The following is a 16,986-nucleotide window of genomic DNA, read 5'->3' on the forward strand; positions in this document are numbered from 1 at the left end:
GAGGCAGAAACACTCACCACATTTAAACAGTACTTGGATATGCACTTGAAGTGCCGTAACCTTCAAGGCTACGGACCAAGAGCTGGAAAGCTCTTTTTCAGCTGGCACAGACACGATGGGTCGAATAGCTGCCTTCTGTGCTGTAAATTTGTATGATTCTATGATATGAAGTGTAGTCACTGTTGTAATGTCGAGACCAATCGTAGCACCCATACCATTTGAGACGAGTTAACGTGGCACAGATCAGTGGACTAAATGTTTTCAATTAAGTTATGATTTACTGACCGCATCGTGGAAGACAGGCAAACGAGCAGCTGCCCAACACCATGCAGCAGGTGGTTTCGGTCTCCACGACCACACCCATGACCGGAAATAAAATGGCAGAAATTTACAGAGCCAAAAAGTTTGTCCCATTTACAGAAATGCATCAGACAGGTAGACGTGTGCACTCTGAATACCAGAAAATTATAACTTCCTGTGGGAGTGTCAAAAAGTGTGTAAGTCGGAGTTGTACAAACAGACCCAATAATGGTGCACTTCACTGTGGCATGGAGGGGATTTAATGTTTTCTGCGACAGGAGCGAGGTCGTGCCAGGCTTCCTTTACAAGGCACTACATTTATATCACGGGACAATGATACCACCGAGAACTGCTCCAGTTTAGTTGCTGTTTATAACGTCAAGAGTATCTTGCTAAAAAGTTACCTGCCCCGAAATCATTCCCAGTTCCCACTGTCCTCGGTACAAAGCAATTGGAGCACCAGAGAGATTAAGGTCCTTTATTCATTCACAGACACCCATCATAGTATCAACCCCAGTGAGGTACAGTTCCAAAAGCATCAGCCCTCTAGCGCTTCGCCCATTCTTTATGAGAGAGTCTGGACAGTAACTCTTGGCAGGCTATTCAACCATGGGAGACATGATTGCTGATGTCCACACCAATGTCCTCTCTAAGCTGCGTGACCACGCAGCGCCCCAGGGGCCCCGCGTATTAAATTGAAAAAAAAACACGCATGCGCGGACTTTTGAATGGGCTGCACGGTCCAAAAAAATGACAGGGAACATTGGTCCACACGTGCTGAATTAACGGGAGAATTCACGGGTGAGCGATTGGAATCAAACAATTTCTGCCCCCTCTGGTCCAGGGCCGCTGGGGCCAACAGTAACACTTTCTTTCAGCCTCCCTCAGTTGAGCGCAGACTGAACCAAGGTCCCGCCTTTGCCCCCTACCTGTTGTGTGAGGATATCTCCAATTCTCCGGATGAGGTAATTCCGCTCGCTCCCTTCCTCCAAGGACTCTTTCTGTCGCTCCTTCAGCCGGGAGAAGAAGAGTCTGTGGATTTCCAGCAGCTGTTGCAGGCTGGGAAAGATTCGGCTGACGATGTGCCTGTCGGCGAACTGAAGCTCCTCCTTCATTCCACGACAGTACACGTGCAGCATGATTTTCAGAGTTCGGATGTGGTGCATCTCTGTCTGCATTAGCTCTGTGGAACAGATTTATTTTTTTACAAAGAGGCACGTTAGAAGGAGGGCAAGTGATTTAGCATAAATCATCATGGGGCAGTCGTGGGACAAATGTCAAAAATCGGGGAGAGCTGCGTGGTGCTTTTTATTCCTGTTGCGGTCAAGCTCCAGTTTCTCCCCTCGCTGGCACTTTCATTTTATTCAGCACTGGGTTTTAAAGTGCCTCCTGTTCTTTCTCTCTCTTTGCCCATCTAACCTTGCTCATACAGTCAAGAGGCACTGAGCTCTGCTCCACTCTCCCAGTGCTGTTTAAAGGTAGAGTCCACAAGAGAAAAGGAAGGCTTGCATTTATGTAGGGTCATTCATGACCTCAGGACGTCCCAAAGCGCTTTACAGCCAATGAAGTACTTTTGAAGTGTAGTCACTGTTGTAATGTAGGAAACGTGGCAGACAATTTGCGCACAGCAAGCTCCCACAAAGAGCAATGTGATAATGACCAGATCATCTGTTTTAGTGATGCTGATTGAGGGATAAATATTGGGCCAGGGCACTGGGGAGAACTCCCCTGCTGCTCTTTGAAATAGTGCCGTGGGATCTTTTACATCCACTTGAGAGAGCAGACGGGGCCTCGGTTTAACGTCTCATCCGAAAGACAGCACCTCCGACACTCCCTCAGTACTGCACTGGGAGTGTCAGCCTAGATTTTTGTGCTCAAGTCTCTGGGGCTTGAATCCACAACCTTCTGACTCAGAGGTGAGAGTGCCACCCACTGAGCCACAGGTGACACGAGCGAGAACCTCCAGTGAGTGGAGTGGAATAGAGTGCGTGTTCAATCTGTAGGTGGAGCCGCTACTGTAACTGTGCAGAAGCTGCGCTGTCGGGTCAAAGTTTTGCGTACTGCGACGCATCACATGCGTTAGTTCAAAGTCACAGCGCTGCTGCTGGATCATTAAAGTGCACTATAGCCAGTGTGGAACTGAACCGTGCACACGTGGTGGACCCAGGGCAGTTCCTGGTCTGTGCGGAGTTGGCTGATCACAGCTGGGGAAGGGGGTCGGGCGGCGGAGGGGCAACAAAGGTGCTGGAATTTGGCTTTGAGCAGGGAGAGGAGAAAAGTCAGCCAACGTATCCATTCCGGATCCCTGTCTAGTGACTCCTGCTGGAAAAGGCATGCGAACATAGGACCAGGAGGAGGCCATTCAGCCCCTGTAGCCTGTTCAGGCAGTCAGATCACAGCTGATCTGCGACCTAACTCCATATACAAGCCTTTGGCCTATATCCCTTAATACCTCTGGTTAACAAAAAGCTATCAATCGCCGATTTAAAATTTACAATTGATCCAGCATCAATTGCCGTTTGCAGAAGAGAGTTCCAAACTTCTACCACCCTTTGTGTGTAGAAGCGTTTCCTAATTTCACTCCTGAAAGGTCTGGCTCTAATTTTTAGACAATGCCCCCTAGTCCTAGAATCCCCAACCAGCGGAAATAGTTTCTCAGTTTCTCTCGATCTACCCTGTTAGTTACCCTTAATATCTTGAAAAACTTAGATCAAGTCGCCCCTTAACCTTATAAATTCCAGGGTTTATAACCCTAGTTTGTGTAATCCTCGTAATTTAACCCTTGGAGTCCGGGTATCATTCTGGTAAACCTACGCTGCTGCGCTCCCTCCAAGGCCAATATATCCTTCCTAAGGTGTGGTGCCCAGAACTGTTCTCAGTGCTCCAGGTGTGGTCTAACCAGGGTTTTGTACAGCTGCAGCATAACTTCTACCCCCGAGTATTCTAGTCCTTTCGATATAAAGGCCAGCATCCCATTAGCCTGGATACAGACATCGGGCAAGGACAGGGTCAAGCTCAGCTGCGATAACCTTGGTTATGAAATTGCGTGTGAACACTGCCCAAGCTCACACAGGAAGGACGGCCAGGTGTTTGAAGGCGAGGTGCTTGGTATCTGTAGAACTGTATTGCAGCAAGAGCCAGCGCCTTCAGGAGAGGGGGAGAAAACCGGGGCAAAAACACGATCATCAGCTGGGGTGAAAATCTCTACATGGCGGGGTGAATTTTTTTTTTTTTTTTTTTTTTTTTTTTAAATAAATGAAAGCCCGCACCCAGCCGCGGCTGCCAGAGACGGAAATCTCACGGAGTCCCGATCAGTGCCCAGACTAATAATTTCAATCGACTGTAAACCATGTGCGTGCGTGAAATCCTGATATGTGCACCAGGTGGGAGAGGCTCCACGCTGGGAGCGAGCGATTGTTAATCTTACGCTCGTGTTAAAAAGGCGGCCCCATGCCGGGTGTGTTACCGCAACTCGCCAATTCACTGTGACCCGTAGAAACGAGGCACACTGGCCTCCTCGCTGGATTCGCAGCACGCTCCGAAACTCTCTGAATAACAAGGCTGACTGCCGGACAGAGCGCGCAGACTAACGGGGCGGTGAACCGCTCACTTTTCTTACCATAAATCACATCCTGCCTTTTGCTGACTTCTTTGCTCTGTTTCTTTGCATATGCCTGGTCCACTGCAAGACTCCATGATTCAGCCTCAAGGTCCTGGCTGTCTGCCTCCAGCTCCGCCTTGAGAGAGGCATAAATGGTGTCTGAACCACGAGAGGGGGAAAAAATAGGTTAGCCACAATTTGTTTGCTTCTCTTCCCCTCAGAACCATTTCATGGAGAATGTGCAGCCTCCTGGTCTCAGCTGATGCTCTGTAACCAGTTACTAGAGCCCAAACCCCCCCCCCCCCACCGGCCCCAAGTCCACGCCTCCCCCCATCACCCAAGTCGTCTCCTCCCCCCCCATAGGCCCCAAGTCCATCCGAGACCCTCCCCCCCACACCTCCCTCAGCCACTGGGCCCCACCCAAGTCTTTTCCACCCCCACCACCCCACCCGAATCTCTCTCCTCCCCCCCCCCCCCAGCCACTTGACCCAGAGTCCCACCCAGCCCAGCCATCAAGCCCCAACTCCCCAACCCACTGGAGTCAACAATGCTCGTCCTCTGCAGATCCTTCAACGGCCTCACTCAAGCCTCTCTCTGCCCCGTTCTCGTCCTGATTTTTTTTTTTTTTTTGGAGGCTCTGTCCCCGATACGGAATCTCACCCGATGGGAACGCGGGTGGCACGAAGTTATATCTCTTTCTCCAGCCCGTGCGCGCTCCATGGCAGGAGCAGCCTTACACAACAGTCGCTGTACTGAACAGGTGGGATGCCCCAAACGCTCCCTCATCGGCACAGCGTTCAGCACGTCCCCTCACCTTCCGCCACAAGGGACTCCGCGGACGACGAAACCAGACTCTGGGATTCCTCGGCCCACGCTTTACCTCTTGGGATTCCGTTCTCCACTTCTTGCTCCATCTCCCCTGCAGTTACTCTAGACCATAAAACACAAGCATTAGAACTCGACAGGCAAGGGGCCAGGTGGCACAGCGGGCTACAGTACAAACTCTGTTCACCACTGGAACCAAATCAAGACTGAAGGTCTTGTCTGCTGGCTAAAAGGGCCTGGATGAAATTTGTTTGTGTAGTCTCAATCCAGTGCCTAATTATTGAGTTATATTTTCGATGCAGATTTTACTGTTGTATCCTTGTTATTTTGGCATCGCTAATTTGCCTCACTTTTCTGCCTATTCTGTAGCCAATACTAAATGGATCAGATTAGATTCCAACCTGTGACTCACTCCCGGGTATGTTATTCTCGGTGGGGTGGATTTAAGGAATTTAGCCGGTATCACTGTGTGGCCCGTGGTAGAGGCTTTGCAGGACATGTGAATTGATTTGAGATTTGGTGCAGAGGCCATGACCGGTGCTAAACGTTTCAACCGTGAGGTTATAGTTCCCAAATCTACAGGAGCATCTTAATAAATTGGATACAATGCATTTCCGAATACCTGGGGCGTCACCAGTGAACTGATGAGTATTTTCCAACAGTGTATTAAGTCGTACTAACCCGTGATTGGTGATGCTGTTAGCACTGGTTGAAGACGGTTGGGAAGGTCGCCTTGGTGGAATGGTCATGCCGATATTCTGTACAGCGCCGGGCGTGCCATCCGCGACCACTCGTGACTGCTCCTTCACCGAAGACGCTGCACCAAAGAGTGTTAGACGTCAGAAAGCACGTCCAGCCCTGCCCCTTCTCTGCCCCGCGCCTCCAGCCTTGCCCCTTCTCTGCACCACCTATTCACGCACCAGATTAGAGCAGGCACCATTCTGCAGATCGATGCTTCGTTTTTGAACACTCACCCGTGAATGGGGAAAGGTGGAAATTAAAAACTGGCCGTGTTGCATTGTCTCGGTTAGAAACTAGTTACCCTCTTCCTTCCCCTCCCCCAAAGAGCGTTTTCCCAGGGCATAGACTCACATTTACACAGCGACTTAACAGATCTCTCACAAACATCTCAAAGTGCTCCATACACAAAGATAACCTAATCTAGGCTGTGCTGGAAGTGCTATGCTTTAGATAAGACATTAAACTGAAGCCTCATCTGCCTGTTTCAGTGGCTTTGGTGAACATTAAAGATCCCAGGGCTTTATTCAAAGAGGAACAGGGTCTGGGTCGGTTTAAAACCATCATTCCAACAGGATCAAGCTTGGCTGTGAAACCAGTGATGGCAGAACAGCCCGCTGACACTCACCGTCTGCGTTCCACATTAAGAATGGCCACTTAGGTTAGAGGGCAAAAGGCACTTATGGAACTGTACCTCAGCAAGAAGCAGTACCTTCAGGAGGGGGTGGTGGGGGTGGCAGGAGAACAATTTGGGGGGGGGGGGGGGGGGCAGGGGAGAAACCCTCTGGGACTTGGTTTCAAATCCAGCCTTGGGATGGAAGGGTCCTCTGGTCTGTTGACTGCAGGGGTCTTATACGAATTTGGTCAGTCTCAGCCCAGTTCCTAGTGGGCATGGTTCCACGGCACAAAGCGAAGTCTAATTTGGCACTAATCAACAATCTCGCTCAGAGGCCGCAGGATGGCTCTTGTGGGAAATGGTAAAATACCACACAGATGCAGTAAGGGCGTGCTCTTCTACAGTGAGGGGATTGGCAGAAAAACCAAAGGCAAAATGAGGAAGAACTTTTTTTTTAATGCAGCGAGTGGTTAGGATCTGGAATGCACTGCCTGAAAGGGTGGTGGAGGCAGACTCAATCGTGGCTTTCAAAAGGGAATTGGATAAGAACCTGAAGGAAATAAATGTGTAGGGCTACGGGGAAAGAGCGGGACTAGCTGAAGTGCTCTTGCAGCTGAAGTGCTCGACGGGCCGAATGGCCTCCTTCTGTGCTGTATCCATTCTATGATTCTAGTAGGGGCTCAGTCACATTGCGTGGACAGATGGAAGGGAGCTTTACTCTGCATCTAAACCCACGCCTGCAAGTGCTCGATGCCCCGACTGGGTGCCTGGAATTGGAGAGAGTAAACATCCTCACCTTGTCCGGCAAAAAAAATCCTTCCTTACTGTTTGATCCATTAATCACACGGGGCAGCACAACCTGAGGCTGTCTCGAGTCGTGATGTAATGAGCTCCTTTAATCTGCGCTGCTTGACAGCTGTTAGGCTGCAACCCCAGCTCCATTAATATTGCAGCCTCCATGACAACTTAAAAGAGCAAAGTGACCTGGATAGTACAATCTGAACTCCGAGGAGCTCAAGTGAGGCACAAAATACCACAACCAGTCACATTTGGGCAATTTCAGAAACTCAACCTTAAATCAGCCAATGTTCACAATTCAGGACAAAACACAGGATCAGTCGACTAACATTTAACAACACCGGTCTACAACAAAGGCACTCTTCCTGTAAATTAGCCCGCCTCAGCTGTACATCCTTCATTTTAATATACTGCACGTCAAAATCTATAAAGCACTGGGACATGGGAACAGGAGGAGGCCATTCAGCCCCTCAAGGCTGTTCTGCCATTCAATGAGATCATGGCTGATCTGCGACCTAACTCCATATACCCGCCTTTGGCCCATATTCCTTAATACCTTTGGTTAACAGAAAGCTATCAATCTCCGATTTAAAATTTACAATTGATCTAGCATCAATTGCCGTTTGCGGAAGAGTTCCACACTTTTACCACCGTGTGTGTTGAAGTATTTCCTAATTTCACTCCTGAAAGGTCTGGCTCTAATTTTTAGACTCTGCCCCCTAGATCTAGAATCCCCCATCAGCGGAAATAGTTTCTCTCTATCTACCCTCTCTGTTCCCCTTAATATCTTGAAAACTTCGATCAGATCACCTGTTAACCTTTTAAATTCTAGGGACTACAACCTTAGTTTGTGTAATCTCTCCTCGTAACTTAACCCTTGGAGTCCAGGTATCATTCTAGTAAACCTGCGCTGCACTCCCTCCGAGGCCAATATATCCTTCCTAAGGTGTGGTGCCCAGAACTGCTCACAGTGCTCCAGGTGTGGTCTAACCAGGGTTTCGTACAGCTGCAGCATAACTTCTACCCCCTTGTACTCTAGTCCTCTCGATATAAAGGCCAGCATCCCATTAGCCTTTTTGATTATTTTCTGTACCTGTTCATGACATTCTAATGATCTATGTAGCTGGACCCCTAAGTCTCTTTGGACCTCCACTGTTTTTAGCCTTTCGCTATTTAGAAGGTACCCTGTTCTACACTATTTAGGTCCAAGTGGATGACTTCACATTCGCCTACATTGAAATCCATTTGCCACAGATTTGCCCATTCAGTTCATGTGTCGATATCCCTTTTTAATGTTATGCTTCTATCTACACTGCCTACAGTTCCACCTATCTTTGTCTCACTGGCAAATTTGGATATATGACTTTCTAAGCCATCATTTAAGTCGTTAATAAATTGTGAATAGTTGAGGCCCCCAACACAGATCCCTGCAGGACACCTCCTGCCAATTTGAGTACCTACCCATTATCCCTACTGCCTGCCTCCTGCTGCTCAGCCAATTTCCTAATCAGGTCAATAATTTGCCCTCAATTCCATAGTTAACAGTCTCTATGTGGGACTTTATCAAATGCCTTTTGGAAGTCCACATAAATAACATCCATAGACATTCCCCTGTCCACTACTTTAGTCACCTTTTCAAAAAATTCAATCAGGTTTGTCAGGCATGACAAGCAGTGCGACATTTAGACAGGAAAGGTGCTGTACAAATCCAAACATAATTCCAAACTCAAGCTCGACACCATCCAGGACAAAGCAGCCCGCTTGATTGCCATCATATCCACCACCTTAAACATTCACTCCCTCCAGCACTGGCGCACCGTGGCTGCAGTGTGTACCATCTACAAGAAGCACTGCAGCAACTCGCCAAGGCTTCTTCGGCAGCACCTCCCAAACCCGCTGCTCCACCAACAACTTGTATTTACATAGCACCTTTAGCACCACCTAGAAGGACAAGGGCAGCAGGAGCATGGGAACACCACCACCTCCAAGTTCCCCTCCAAGTCACACACCATCCTGACTTGGAAATATATCACCGATCCTTCATCGTCGCTGGGTCAAAATCCTGGCACTCCCTCCCTAACAGCACTGTGGGAGTACCTTCACCACACGGACTGCGGCGGTTCAAGGCGGCGGCTCACCATCACTTTAACAACAACAACTTTTATTTATATAGCACCTTTAACGTAGTAAAACGTCCCAAGGCGCTTCACAGGAGTATCAAAAGACAAAAAATTTGACATCGGCAAGGGCAATAAATGCTGGCCTTGCCAGGGACATCCACATCCCATAAATGTATTAGTGGCTGTCCCATGGCATTGCCCACAGAGATTCAGGATGAAGTGATTTCCCCTCCAAGTGACTAGTGGGGTACCGCAAGGATCGGTCCTAGGACCCCAGCTGTTCACAATATATATTAATGATCTGGACGAGGGAATTGGATGTAATATCTCCAAATTTGCAGATGACACAAAGCTGGGTGGGAGGATATGCTGGGAGGAGGATGTCGTGAAACTCCAGCACGATTTGGACATGTTGGGTGATTGGGCAGAAACTTAGCAAATGCACTATAATGTGGATAAATGTGAGGTTATCCACTTTGGTGGCAAAAACAGGAAGGCAGATTATTATTTGAATGGCAATAGGATATTAAGGGATATGGGGATCGGGCAGGAAAGTGGAGTTGAGGCTGAAGATCAGCCACCATCTTACTGAATGGCGGAGCAGGCTCGAGCGGCCTACTCCTGCTCCGATTTCTTGTTCTAATGACGAGGTCTTTAAAATAGTGAAAGGATTAGACTTGTTTCAAGTGGATAGGCTATTTGAGAAGTAGATAGGTCAGGGAGGACTAGGGGACATGATCAGTTAGATAGACATAGAACTAAGTTTGATGTCAGGAAACACCTCTCAACAGAGCGTCACGACCTCTGGAAGAAGTTGCCTGCACATAGTGAGCGCGGATTGGCTGCCAGCTTGACGGGTTCAAGTGTGGCTGATATAACTGCACATAGAAAATAGATGGGTACTACAGGGATGTCACTGTGGCCTCCTGGAACTTGCTAGATGGCCTTCGGGGGCCGGAGAAGAATTTCCTGGAGTTTTTTTTCCTTAAATAGTCTAAGTTTGTTTGCAGCTCCAGAAGATTGTGTGGCTGTGTGGGGAGAGGGGCGGATAGTGTGTGGAAGTTACCCCGTGCTGGTGTAGGACAAGCTCGATGGACCAGCTGCTCTTCACCAGTCCTTTTTCGTATGCTCACACAAGATGTGGGGAGAACAGGAGGGAGATTAACAACCGTCTCCCTCATTACACCAACATAAAACGATAAAGAACTCACTGTGCCGGCTTATGCTCTGCGGACTTCCAGTATACTTCTGCTGGGGATCCTTCTGCTGTGGAAGCAAGGAATACATTGTCATCTGTATAATGCATCAATTTCCATACTGGGTCCCAAGACCCTGGAGTCAGCTGGGTCATTAGATATCTGTACTTGTTAACTTTCTAGTACATTATTCCTGTTACTGTAGACTAGTAAATGCTTTTTGTAACTATAGCATGGTTTTTCTATGGGTATCTGTGTCAGTCGTGGCTCAGTGGGTAGCACACTCGCCTTGGAGTCAGAAGGTTGCGGGTTCAAGTCCCACTCCAGGAACTTGAACACAAAAATCTATGCTGACACTCCCAGTGCAGTACTGAGGGAGTGCTGCACTGTCGGAGGTGCCGTCTTTCAGATGAGCCGTTAAACCGAGGCCCCATCTGCCCTCTCAGGTGGACGTAAAAGATCCCACGGCACTATTTCGAAGAGGAGCAGGGGAGTTCTCCCCGGTGTCCTGGGGCCAATATTTATCCCTCAATCAACATCACTATAACAGGTTATCTGGTCATTATCACATTGCTGTTTGTGGGAGCTTGCTGTGCCACGTTTCCTACATTACAACAGTGACTACACTTCAAAAAGTACTTCATTGGCTGTTAAGCGCTTTGGGATGTCTGGTGGTCGCGAAAGGCGCTATATAAATGCAAGTCTGTATCTGGAAGCTAGAACACAGGTACCTGGGAGTGTGTCAACATTTACTGGGAATCTCTAGGAGTGTCCCCCACATAGAAAAGTTTGAAACCATGGTCAAGAGAAGTTTTCATGAAGGATTTTCATAGAATGAATAATGACAGAGTGATCTCCTGGAAGAATTTCGATCGCCTAGATGGGTCGGAGAGGAATTTCCCAGATTTTTTTCTCCCAAATTGGCCATTGGGTCTTTATCTGGTTTTTCGCCTCTCCCGGGAGATCACATGGGTTCGGGTGGATGCAGAGTGATAGAAGATTTGAGGTTAGGATCAGATCAGCCATGATCTTATTGAATGGTGGAGCAGGCTCGAGGGGCCGATTGGCCTACTCCTGCTCCTATTTCTTATGTTCTTATGTTCTTAAAAGACTATTTCCTGTTTTGGGGGAAATAGTGATGAAGGGTCATAAATTTATTATCGTGAAGAGAGCGAGGAGAGTATTTAGGAGAAATGTCTTTATGCAGAGAGTTGTTGGGAGCACGGAATACTTTGCTGCAGGTAGTAGTTGAGGCAGAGGCCATTGTATTTTTTTTTAAAAAAGGAAATATTTGAGGCAGAAGACGCAGGAGTACGAGGAGAGAGTGGGGCAGCGAGGCTAGTTTCAGATTGCTCTAGCAAAGAGTTGGCACAGGTACAATGGGTCAAATGGCGGCCTCCTGGGTGTAAACTGCTATGACTGACTGACGAGGTGAGGGAATGCACAAAGACGACAGCAGTGCTGGGACCCTTGCACTTTGAAACATTCCGCACTGCAATAATTTCTGTGGGTCCCATGGGTCTATAAATATCCACACTTCATCAGAGCACAGCAAAGTAAATTTAGAGAACCACTTTACAGTTGGTAGCTCCACCCAACTGTTATCTTACCCTGAAAGACTGCAGTATATGCAGCTGTGTGCACACAGAACACTGTGACCACAGGGACGGGCAGCAATTAATGCTGCATTCAGTTGCAAATGCCTCAGGTTCAATTCCAGATCTGCACTTGAGGTAGCTAATCCAAGGCCGGGGGGGGGGGGGGGAAAAGGAGGGGCTACAAATGGTTTCAGTATTTCAGTGCCCCCTGGTCTAGGCAAGGAAGGTAGAGGGAGGAAATAAAATCAACCACGGATCTTGCAACTGAGCACTACTTGACGGGCCAGACATCAGCTAAGAAACGGTGTTGATTGTGATGCACACCACAGTGGAATAGCGCAGACTTCTGGCTAGGCTGATGCATGAAGACTGACCAATTTGACTAGGTACCGGGGAGACTCTTCCTCGTCAACACCCCCCACCACCACCCCAACCTCCGCTTACCTTGAGTCAGCCCCAGGACAGAAGGTAAGTTTGAAAAAGTGTAAATCAAACCCTCCTGCTCTCCTAGAAGTTGTAAATGATGTGTTTCGCTTCAAGATACTTGTCCAATTTGACCTTGAAGATTTAAACTACTTCCCTCCCCCCCCTTTCCCCATACAGTTTTCTTTAGTAAGCTGTTCCAAAAACCCACCACCCTCTCAAGTGATATCCTGCAAGACCAAGGGGATTAAAGTCTCCTTTCCCTGCTAGCTCTAGAGAGCGTCCTGAACAAAATTAATTTAGGCCAGTCTCAATCCATTTCTTACTGGATTTCAGCCCACACCACAAGCCTCCCCAGAAGTCTGCACCAGTTGGCAGACTCACAGAGAAAGGCTTGCGCGGGAGAGGAACGTTATCACACTGCTGGAGGTGGGACTGCTACACTGGAGTTTAAAAAACAAAAATTATTCGCGGAATGTGGGCGTCGCTGGCAAGGCCGGCATTTACTGCCCGTCCCCAATTGCCCTCGAGGTGGTGGTGGTGAGCCGCCTTCTTGAACCGCTGCAGTCCGTGTGGTGAAGGTACTCCCACAGTGTTGTTAGGGAGGGAGTTCCAGGATTGTGACCCAGTGACGATGAAGTATCGGCGATATATTTCCAAGTCAGGGTGGTGTGTGACTTGGAGGGGAACTTGCAGTTGGTGGTGTTCCCGTGCGCCTGCTGCCCTTGTCCTAGCTGGTAGAGATCGCGGGTTTGGGAGAGTAGGGATAAGGCGTGGCAATGGGAGCTTTACTCCGCATCGAATCCATGGCAGCTTCTGACCTGGGAGTGCTTGATCCCATCCTGATGAGCATCACAAAGGTGATCCAGTGGGATTGGCTGGAGCTGGGTGAGAGCTCCCCTGCACTGTGGAAACCACTTCCAATCTCTCAGCACTATGTCGAGCATTTAATCTTTTGAACATTAACAGACTTAATCTAAAGCAGCAGCTGTGTGTGTCTCTGTGGGTGTGTACGTTTATCTGTGTATTTAAGTACAGCAAGTGGCAGCACGGTGGCATAGTGGTTAGCACTGTTGCCTCACAGCGCCAGGGACCCGGGTTCAAATCCGGCCTCGGGTGACTGTCTGTGTGGAGTTTGCACATTCTCCCCGTGTTTGCGTGGGTTTCCTCCGGGTGCTCCGGTTTCCTCCCACAGTCCAAAGATGTGCGGGTTAGGTTGATTGGCCATGATAAAAAATTGACCCTTAGTGTTAGGGGGGATTAAATACGCGGGGTTACGGGGATAGGGCTTGAGTGGGATGGCTGTCGGTGTAGGGACCGGGTGCTAGGGTTTGGATGATCAGCCATGATCTCGTTGAATGGCGGAGCAGGCTCGAAGGGCCTACTCCTGCTCCTATCTTCTATGTTTCTATGTAAGTGATTGAAGTTGAAAGAGGGGGAGGGGGGAAACCAGATAATGAGTGTAATCGGAGGATTTTAAGTGCATGTAAATAAACGGACAGCTTTTCAAGTCACTTCCGTAGTTGCGGGGCTGTCCTGTAGCACTTCAGTCTTGACTGCGCTCGGCTAATCTGAATTATGGAGGCATTACGCTGATCAGATGATTTCCTTGAAGTGAATGTGTCGTTAACACTTCGACGCTCCTCACTAGGCTGGACCATCAGGGGGGAAGGGCCAAAGCCCTGCCACTACCAGTTACGGAGTCCCACTGGCACACCCTGGGCTCATGTTGCATTTACATTGCAATGTTGCCACTGGTGCCAGCCCCGATGGTGCAAACAAGGCAGTAGAGCTGGAGCAGTGTGAAAACCAACAGCTACTGCTGTTTGGCCACTGCCCACCAATTTAAAAAAAACTGTCAACCGGGACAGGGGAGACCCTTCCATAAATGCCAAAGACACCTTTCCAACCCATCCCAGGGATACGTGCAGCCACGAACGAAAGTTACAACTCATGACCTGCAACATAAGAACAGGAGGAGACCCCTCAGCCCCTTGAGCCTGTTACATCCCTCAGTGAGATCACAGCTGATCTGCGACCTAACTCCATAAACCTGCCTCTGGCCCATATCCCTTAATACCTTTGGTTAACAAAAATCTATCGATCTCAGATTGAAAATTAACAATTGACCCCAGCATCAACTGCCGTTTGCGGAAGAGAGTTCCAAACTTCTACCACCCTTTGTGTGTAGAAGTGTTTCCTAATTTCACTCCTGAAAGGTCTGGCTCTAATTTTTAGACTATGCCCCCTAGTCCCAGACTCCCCAACCAGCGGAAATAGGGTAGATAGAGAGAAACTATCAGTTCCCCCTTAATATCATGAAAACTTCGATCCACTCGCCCCTTCCCCCCCCGCCACTCGCCCCTCCCCCCCCGCCACTCCCCCCCCCTTCACCTTCTAAACAATTTAAACCAATTCAGACCACGCGAGTCAGACGAGTTACATAATGTGCTGTGTGCGTTCCAACCATCAAAGCCTAGTCTTTTCGGACATTAATGAGGACCCCCACGGCCTTAAATTCGGTCACAGAAATCAATCACAGAATCCCCACAGTGCAGATAGAGGCCATTTCGGCCCATCGAGCCTGCACCGACACATATCCCACCCGATCCCCGTAACCCCTACACCAACACATATCCCACCCTATCCCCGTAACCCCACGTATTTAATCCCGCGAACACCAAGGGTCAATTTATCATAGCCAATCAACCTAACCCGCACATCTTTGGACTGTGGGAGGAAACCGGAGCACCCGGAGGAAACCCACGCAAACACGGGGAGAATGTGCAAACTCCACAAAGAGTCACCCGAGGCCGGATTCGAACCCGGGTCCCTGGCGCTGTGAGGCAACAGTGCTAACCACTATGCCACCGTGCTGCCCAAATAGCCAGAGTAGCCCAATTTGGATTTGCCCATCCCTTTAAACAAAGAGAGGCCGGAACATAGAGGCAACACGCTTTCCATTTCTGAAACTCTGGTGGGCAGCAACACCAGCGGGCTCGTATTTTAAATCGTATTCTCACGCTACGACATGGTTATACTAGGGTTACGGAGAAGATGATGCCAGAATACTTTTAAAAAATGGAAGATATTTTAGAACCTGCCATTCCCGCCTTCATTTTTTCAGCTGGTGGGTACAGGTCTGTCGCTGTATAATACTGGGGTACAGTACTGGTGGGTACAGGTCTGTCACTGTATAACACTGGGGTACAGTACTGGTGGGTACAGGTCTGTCACTGTATAACACTGGGGTACAGTACTGGTGGGTACAGGTCTGTCACTGTATAACACGGGTACAGGTCTGTCACTGTATAACACTGGGGTACAGTACTGGTGGGTACAGGTCTGTCACTAACACTGGGGTACAGTACTGGTGGGTACAGGTCTGTCACTAACACTGGGGTACAGTACTGGTGGGTACAGGTCTGTCACTGTATAACACGGGTACAGTACTGGTGGGTACAGGTCTGTCACTAATACTGGGGTACAGTACTGGTGGGTACAGGTCTGTCACTGTATAATACTGGGGTACAGGTCTGTCACTATAATACTGGGGTACAGTACTGGTGGGTACAGGTCGGTCACTGGGGTGGGAGCAATTTAATGGGATGAATTGAGGGCATCACACAAGGAGCATATCCCAGAATGTTAAAGTGCATTAGCTTCGATGAGACGTTTCCTGGTGTACTAGCACTAATTTTAAATTGGTAAACTTTGGAGAGGGGCCAAGGTACATAGTGCACGACACAAACAAGGTCGAGAAGAAAAAAAGAGGAACCTCGATAATCAAAAGGTGACGCCAATCTTGGGTTTGGAAAGCCTGTAGCTGATCGGAGGAAGGGAGACTCGGGGAGGTGAAGAGCTCTACCATTTCAAGGTCCAGGGAAAGAATGAGTTAGACAGTGCGTTGTGCCAGTGAGAATGCAATCTGCTAAGTGACATAACACCAGCTAAAGCCATACAGCTTACCTGCACAGAGCACTGGTAAGCTTCCTGCTGCTTGTCTAATTTGGAACACCCTACACGTTAGGAATGTTGGCTTGCAGTGGGAAGTATCCTCCCAGCCCTCAGACAGGTCTGCACCCCTCCAGGTTTCATCAATGAGCCAGGCTGGCTGCTCAATCACAACAGCGCTCTGGAGTACTGTGAACCTGCCGGGCTCGGGTCTTGATTGTCCAGCGTGCCACTGAGAAATGACTTGGTTCTAGTCTCCCATAACCAGGCGCGTCACCTTGGCGCCAGCTCGACCCTAAAGAGCTTCCCTCTCTCCCAAAAGAGAGTCGCTGTTAAATAATACAACAACCGACGTGCCAGTGATAATGGCGCGATAAACACCACCCACAGACACAGCACACGGACACACTAACCTTGCCCTTGGAAGTGCTGCATTCAGCTAGAAGGGTCCTGCAATTCTTGTGTACATTCACTGCACAGTCTGCAAAGAAACACACAGCCGTCAACAGAACTGATCCCACATAATCAGCTGGTACAATGCTAGCTGTCTGCAATGACCACCTCAAGTGGCCCTTAGGGCAAAACAGTATCGTTGAAGGTAGACCATATACCATCTGCCACAAAACAGCGCAAATGCAATGTTCACTCCCCCCCCCCCCCCCACCCCACCAATTGCCTGAAGTTACTTTAGGGGGAGGGGCACAGTGCTAGGACATCAGTAACCTCACATGGCCATTTTTCACAAGTAAAGTCTAGACAGTGAGCGTCAGCAGCCTATTGGAAAGTGTGGTTGGGGGTGATTGGTGAATGGGACTTG

At 48.9% G+C, this 16,986-nt stretch overlaps 1 protein-coding gene across 1 annotated transcript in view; it reads right to left on the bottom strand.

Annotated features, from left to right (window-relative positions):
* arhgef18b (rho/rac guanine nucleotide exchange factor (GEF) 18b) overlaps positions 1 to 16,674 on the bottom strand; it is a 51,590-nt gene extending 34,916 nt beyond the window's left edge. The window contains exons 1-6 of the mRNA XM_086004461.1: positions 16,583 to 16,674; positions 10,210 to 10,264; positions 5,408 to 5,543; positions 4,716 to 4,831; positions 3,920 to 4,060; positions 1,230 to 1,483 (exon numbers count right to left, since the gene is read on the bottom strand). Of these exons, the coding sequence (XP_085860587.1) occupies positions 1,230 to 1,483; positions 3,920 to 4,060; positions 4,716 to 4,831; positions 5,408 to 5,475 (579 nt within the window). The 5' untranslated portion in view covers positions 5,476 to 5,543; positions 10,210 to 10,264; positions 16,583 to 16,674. The remainder of the gene's footprint in view (positions 1 to 1,229; positions 1,484 to 3,919; positions 4,061 to 4,715; positions 4,832 to 5,407; positions 5,544 to 10,209; positions 10,265 to 16,582) is intronic.
* Between the last annotated feature and the right edge of the window lie 312 nt (positions 16,675 to 16,986).

The sequence above is a fragment of the Somniosus microcephalus genome, chromosome 13 (genome assembly GCF_052327205.1).
Source record: "Somniosus microcephalus isolate GS21.2 chromosome 13, FLI_Smic_1.0, whole genome shotgun sequence".
In the NCBI taxonomy this organism is placed as follows: domain Eukaryota; kingdom Metazoa; phylum Chordata; class Chondrichthyes; order Squaliformes; family Somniosidae; genus Somniosus; species Somniosus microcephalus.